We start from the raw sequence: 7279 nt of genomic DNA, 5'->3' as shown, positions 1-7279 counted from the left end.
ATCTGAGGAGCAGGTAACCATAGTCCACATAAATCCACCGGAGTTTAGAATTCAAACACAAAGGAAGCGTTAATTAACGGAAATCCGGTCGAAAAAAGGACATACGCCGGAATGTCCGGCGGCAACGGGGCTATCGCAAAAGTGGAAGGTTGTGGATATAGATAATATGTGGGTAATCTACTGTATATTCAGACATTAGAGGGTGCTTGTAAAACAGCAACAGCAGTAGCAGTGAAGGCCTTCCACAACATCAAGTTTAGTTTGGCACAAATCTGTGGTTGCTCTTGTTGGAGAGGCAACAAAAACACACATTAGTGCTCATTTCATTAAACCAGTGTCAAGTGATGCATTCTCTGCAAATGCATTGGGGTAAAACAGGATCTAATGTTGTCTAAACTCTGCTCTCAGCTTGCCCCAAACATACAGTACAAATCGAGCAGAAACAAATGTGGGCACAAACAAAGCAGGGGTCATTAGCTGATTAATGTCAGCGCAGCCAGTTAAGAGTTTAAGAGGGCAGATGAAAGCGTTGAAGGATGCAAAGAGTCTTTGATATGATACACATTGTCCTACACATACCCTAAAATGCCCTGAAGTAGGGAAATGTGTATGTAAAATTTTAAAATTAAAATTAAGCTTTCATTTGGTATACATGAATCAAAAAAATAAAGATTTTAAAACAATCAAAAGATTTTGAGAAGGAAAATGTTTGCTTTAAACGTGACTTGCTTTGAGTAAAGTTGAAGTATTGAGTTGGCAAACCTTCAGTAACTTTAAGGTTGTTAAAGTCATACGTTTTCACACTTTATGACATCCTATACCTCCCCTGCACACACACCATCATAAAAAATAAATAGATTCTATTCACGTCTTGCACATAATCTTGAAAACGTTTCCCCTGAATTCAGTTTGTCATACTTGGCTTTTTTGGAAATTTGAGCATCTCCACTAGAACTTAAAATAAACGGCAGAGTTTGGATGTAAAGCATACGTTCATACTGACGGACTTACCAGTGGGACAGTGGTGTTTAAGAGGTTATTAAGATAAGGCAAGGTTTGTATAAAACATAAAAAATATTAACAAAAGGATCAGGTCAGACAAGGACCCTCTTGTCTGCCGTGTCCTCCTCTCACCAGAGTGTTAACTGCCTGAGCGCTCGGCACAGTATGGCATGTTAAACCTGTTGACCTCTTCAGTGACGCTGCAGATAAATAGCTCCACCAGCAGCCTACAGAAGCTTCTGTTGGGCAGAGCCACCCATTCACAGGAAACAAAGTTCACACTCCCTGAATGGAAAGTCTCACCACAGCTTCATAACTCACTAAAGGTGGTAAAAAGCTGCACAATGAGCCATCAGACTACACACGGCGTGTCCTACGGGAGAACATGCTTAAATCACAAAACATTTTCAGATAAAAACTTCAAACCTCACAGAGATGGTCAAACTCTCTCCACACATGCACTTATTTCCACATTCCCCGTGAACAGGTCAAAGGTCAGCATCGATAACAATGCGCTCCAGTTGGAGACAGCGAGCAGGGTGCGAGAAAGGAGACACCTTCCTGGAGCGCAGGAGGCGGTTTTGATTGACGCTGTGCAGTACTTTTCTCCAGTAAAGCAGGGAGCCTTTATCGGGCCATTATGGCCTCAACAAGCAGAAGATTGGGTTCCCCTGATGCTCTGAACTAGCTATTATGCTGCACAGAACGAGCGGGGAGATAATCCCAGGCATCTCTTTTCACACCTGTCCACTCATATTCACATCACAAAGAGAGCTTGTGTGAGGGGAGTCTTCATTTGCATAGTTTGGTCCTCTTTATATGCAGCAGGAGGAGAAAGGGAAACATTTGACAAAAGGAATAATCTGCTGGGGTGCCAGCTTTAGCATTTCTATATTTCTCTCGGATTTTCAAAGCTTGCAGAATCTTAGTTTACGAAGGTCTGAGAGATAAAGCTTTCATTTTAAAGTGGGATGAGAAAACTTGAGCTGTTATTTAGAGTCAGTGTAGCTACAGTTAGCTAAATATTAATAATGTGATAGATAATAAAGTATGAGGCGTTGCCAAACAAAAGAGTAGTTAAATATGTCATCAGTGAAGATTAAATGTGTCAGAAAAAGCCCTAAGAACTAGACTTGGACCAATGTAAAAATGTTCAGACTAATATTGGACCGGTATACCAACTTTTACCACTAGGTATCGCACTTGACTCAGCTGCTCCAGACACTAGCGGCTCTGTAAGTTTGTTCGTTTTTATTATATGATGTTTTTATATTAGTATAAAATAACATTTTGTTTATCATGTTCATATTGCATATTACCAGTGTTAGGCAAGCTACTTGGAAAGTTTGGTGAGCTAAGCTACCGGTTATTTTAAATTAAATTAAACTTTACTACACTGAAGCTAACGTTAGTCCCCAAATAAATCTAGCAAGCTGAGCTACAGCAACAGGGCAAAGCAGTTTACTACATTGAAGCTATTTTGTATACATCCATGTCCATGACACCCACGCCTGTGCCTGTTGCCCTTCAGCGTCAGAAACGCTGGGGGAAATGTAGGTTGTGTGGATGCTACCGCAGTACTTGATCAATAAAAGAGCCAAGCTACTGAAAACCTATTTGAATCCGAAAACAGCGATGCTATTGGGAAGTAGTTAAACTAGTAACTCTACTGCCCAACACTGCGTGCAATACACGTTGGATTTAGTACCATGGCAACATCCGCACAGGTTGCCAATGTCAGCTACTTTCCAATGTGCCAGAAGGAGTCATAATGACAGATGCAGGTTCAACCGGTTAGCATGAAATCAAAACAGTTTAGCCTCGGACACAGGGCCGGTGAAAACGGAAATTGAAAAACTACTAAAAATAAACATTACATTCATTTGATATAAGCACACAAAAAAGTTATCTTAGAAATTCATGTTAAAACTATTCATGGATTCCTTGACTGACAGAAAAATTACAAACATTGTTGATTATAGAGTTGTTTATAAGACAAAAAGCCACACATTTGCTTGTTTCTGCATAACAAATGTGAACATTTTAGGGATGCCATTAACAAATATTCCTATTTTTGATTAATCTGCCGATTTTTTTCTTGAATAATCATTTGATCTATAACATGTCAGGAAATAGGGAAAACTGCCTGTTTTCTCAGACCAAAAGTCCAAAACCCAAGGAAATACAATTTACTATCTTCAACTTTCACTTTCTTTTCAGCATATTATTATATTCCTTGTTTTCCAGACCAGCGCAAAGACAAAATCGAGACACTCCAAAATGATAATGTAATCATGTACTAGTGGACATGTAAGCGCACTCAATGTATCTCACAGATAGGGAGCTGACTCTGGGACACTGTACTAAGACCCCAGCTCCTGTTGGGGTCAGAGACTTCCTTTCTCTCTGCCTCACTCACACAAATCAGCTCACCACTTCATCAGATTACCTCCCACCCCAATAATAGTCTTTTCACCCACTTTACTACATAATCAGCTGCCTATGGGCTCAATCTAACATACCTGGCACAGCCCAGAGTGCTGGAGCCCAGTATTACAGCCTGGCTTGTGACCAGTTTTCAAACGGCTTTGCTCTGTACTGCTGAGTGCCTAATAACAGGATGTGGAGCGCCAACTGAAAAACTGGTCAAACTCCAAAGTCGTTCAGCCCAGAGGGCACCGGGTGGCTATCCAATATAAGTGAAGGGAATACGGGAAGCACGGTGGTTAATATGAGAAACACCAATACTGCCTTAAAAGAAAAAAAAACATTTATTCCAACATGTTTTGTACAAGCGTTTTTTTTTTGTAAGTGAGTGTACATAATCACAGCACTGGCTACGAATGCTTGTTGGCAGGCACAGCTTCATATCAGAGTTCCTGCATGTGTCTGAACCACAGGAATTAGGCATGAGTGCAAAATTATTTTAATTCAATAACAATGAATGCCTCAAACCTGCATTCCAACACACACACACACACACACACACACACACACACACACACACACACACACACCACACACACACACACACAACCACACCACACACACCACACACACACACACACACACACACACACACACACACACACACACACACACACACACACACACACACACACACACACACACACACACACACACACACACACACACACACACACACCTCTCCCTCCCTTTGTTTCGTCTCCCACTCCTCACCATCTGAGAGCTGCTTACATTTCTCTCGCAACAGAGGGTCGATTACACCAGACACATGTATGGGAAGAATTTGTAGACGTTTGGAAAACAAGTGCTTTTCTTTGATTTGAATTATTTATGGATCTACAACACCAAGGAATAATATGTTAAAGTGAGAACATTTTTGCCAACCTGATCCTAAGATGTTAAAAAGAAAGCCAAGAAACTTCTAGTTATAAAATAAAGAAGCCAAATTACTGCAGTACAAACCTAAACTAAAATGGCCATCCATATCAAATATAAGTCTAAAATGCAACAATAACAAACTAATAATATGTCACCTTGCACCAAAGATGACCTGGGACCTGACCCCTATTTCCCTCTGCATGCAGACAACTTGATATTGAATGAGAAAGCAGGTCCACTGTTGGGCTTCTTGCTACTTTATTTGCTTTACCTAACTTTATATGAAGACACACTAGTCGTGGTGTTATAGTCATGACTAATAAATACATGCACCATAAACATCTTTTGTTTGCCTGACCAAGACAGCAAGTGGGCCAATATTACCAGCTGATGTTAGCTTATCACAAATGTATTGGTATCTGTGTCTAAGCAATGAAAACGTGCAGGACAGGCAGGCCAAGTGAGTACTAGTAAATGAAGGATAAGTGAATATAGAAAGCCCCATTAATCATTGGAGAAAGGCTTTTTTTTAACAATCTAAAATGAATTTAAAGGTTCTTAATAGAAGCTTGCCCACACCACACACTACTTATTTTAATGTTTTCCATAGCTCAGTTTTGTATATCTTTGATGTTTTTGTCATCTCCGTTTCATGTTACATTAAGTTTGCTGTTTGTGATTTATACTGTTACGTTTTAGACACTCTTAGTTGGTAGGCTACTCAAAAGATTAAGACTGGTCCATTAGTCCGTCATTTAAGTCAAGTAAAAAAAGCCAAAGATTCACTAATGTGAAGAATTGCTGCTTTTCTCTGTTGTACATGGTTTTAAAGTGAAAATATTTAGGTTTTTGGTTGGACACTATGAGCAACTTGGAGACATCCTAATGGCCTCTCAAAATTTGTAAGGACACGTGTCCCTCTTTAGTAACAATATAAACTAAACAACTGAAGTATTATTAGAAAAGCCAATTAAAGTAATTGTTTTATTTTTCTGCAGAATGTTCCACTCAGAACCCACTTTGGTGACAACTCTTGACTCTCTTTTACTAATGTTATCTGTTACATTACAACCAAATAGCATCTGATAACTCGTTAACAAATTTATTTGCAATATTGATATTGGCCCAGTCAAACGCTCTACGTTCTGACTTTACAAGCAGCAAAAAAACCTCTTTGCAATAGTTTTAACAGCCATTATCATTACAAACAAGCCCCCCCATAATCATCCCACTTTATGACAGAAGGGTGAATAAGACAAAACTCCTGATTTAAAATCCAAGTCATCAAAAAAATAATCCCCTATCCTGCTGGGGTGAAACTTCCCTGTGGAGTAAAAGGTGCTCTCCCTGCAGGGGATTCACATTTCACACAAGTAGAAGCAGAACTGACTCACCTCGTTGGATGGTATGCTGACGACACCTGTTGATCTCCTCTTTTCCCTCAACTTCCTCTTCTCAATCTGCCCTTTTCCCTTCCTAGCACTGGGACCAGTGCTATTCTTCTCCTTGACCTTACTGGGTGATGGGCTTCCCTTGTCACTGTCATTGCAAGCCATGGGGCTGGAGTCCGGGGAAGCGCACTGAGGTTTCTCTGTCTGAGGCGGGGCCTTCTTCAGGCTGCTCCCCGGCGGTGAGGCTGTGGGGGAAGCAGGGAGGGCAGGGTGCTGAGTTTCCTCCTCGGGTCGCTTTAAAGCCGTGCCGGAGGAGGACCGAGCCACCGTGTAGGAGGAGGGGAGGCAGTTCCCAGCGGCGGTGCTTCGGTCAGGGTTATTGGTGAGCTCGGTGCCGTGTTGGGCGTTATGGCGGTTACTACTGTTGTTGTTGCCTGTGCTGTTTGGGTTGTTGGCACCCAAGGGAGCACCAGTCGCTGCGGCTATGTCCCCCAGCATTTTGGCTCTCATTTTCTCACGTTTCGCCTTCCACTCCTCCAAAAAGTCTGTCGTTGCGTTTGACTTAAATCCGCCCGTGGCCATGATCCCTTTTTGATAAGTTGGTTAAAAATAAAGTTTTTTTTTTTTTGAAGTTTCGGCTTTCGGCTCCCGTCGTCCTAACAGCACCGCATTCCTCAAGTGATTAACCGGGGGCTGTTGACAGGTAGGAGGAAAATAAGTCACGACAAACAAAACTTGCTGTCCATTTTTACGTCTCTTAATTAAAACCCAGAGGCGTTTTAGTTCCACGTGGCGACACCTAACATGTCTAACGTCAATAATAGCCGTTTCTTAAAGTTTGCAGCTAGTTTAAATGCATACAAGTTGCAGCTCTCCGGGTATCTCTGGTGATATTCCCCCGAGTAAAAGTGCCTCAAAGTGTGCAAAAGTTGACCAGAAGTAAAACGTGAGGTAGAAACTCACCTGTGTGGAGCCCTTTCAGTCGCCAAACGGCTGTCTTCGGTCCGACCAGGTGTGTCCGCGGTCCTCGCAGATGAATGGCGCTGTTCCCGAGCGTTGAGAGCCGCAGCGCTCGTTCTGCCCTCTGACACACCGGTGGAGTCCGACAACACCCGAACACTTCCGACTGAAGCCGAAGCAACTGAGGAGCTCAACCCGAAAATAAACTCATCGTAATGGTCCTTAATATTGCCATAGGGCTTTGCACTTTTGTCTCAGGCGATTTATGGTAGCCTTCTTTTTTAATGACTTTATGCTATTTATGTTATTTTGTGTTATTCATATAAAGACGGATTTATATATTGCCATGCTTTATAATATCTTTGGACTTTTATGTTAAGATTAGATTAAGATTCCTTTATTAGTCTCTCAAGGGGAAATTACAATGTACACTCTGTTAATACACACAGGCCTGAATTAATAATGAATAAAAGTCATTCATACATGCACTTAATGGAGAGATGTCAGAGTGAGGGGCTGCCCATGGAAAGGCACCCTGAGCAGTTGGGGGTTTGATGCCT

General features: G+C 41.6%; 1 protein-coding gene across 1 annotated transcript in view; it reads right to left on the bottom strand.

Annotated features, from left to right (window-relative positions):
* The window catches only part of pawr (PRKC, apoptosis, WT1, regulator), a 62928-nt gene extending 56002 nt beyond the window's left edge, over window positions 1-6926 (bottom strand). The window contains exons 1-2 of the mRNA XM_032505588.1: window positions 6723-6926; window positions 5763-6452 (exon numbers count right to left, since the gene is read on the bottom strand). Coding sequence (XP_032361479.1) covers window positions 5763-6341 — 579 coding nt within the window. The 5' untranslated portion in view covers window positions 6342-6452; window positions 6723-6926. The remainder of the gene's footprint in view (window positions 1-5762; window positions 6453-6722) is intronic.
* Between the last annotated feature and the right edge of the window lie 353 nt (window positions 6927-7279).

The sequence above is a fragment of the Etheostoma spectabile genome, chromosome 23 (genome assembly GCF_008692095.1).
Source record: "Etheostoma spectabile isolate EspeVRDwgs_2016 chromosome 23, UIUC_Espe_1.0, whole genome shotgun sequence".
Classification (NCBI taxonomy): domain Eukaryota; kingdom Metazoa; phylum Chordata; class Actinopteri; order Perciformes; family Percidae; genus Etheostoma; species Etheostoma spectabile.
This window is presented reverse-complemented; position numbering and strand designations above follow the sequence as displayed.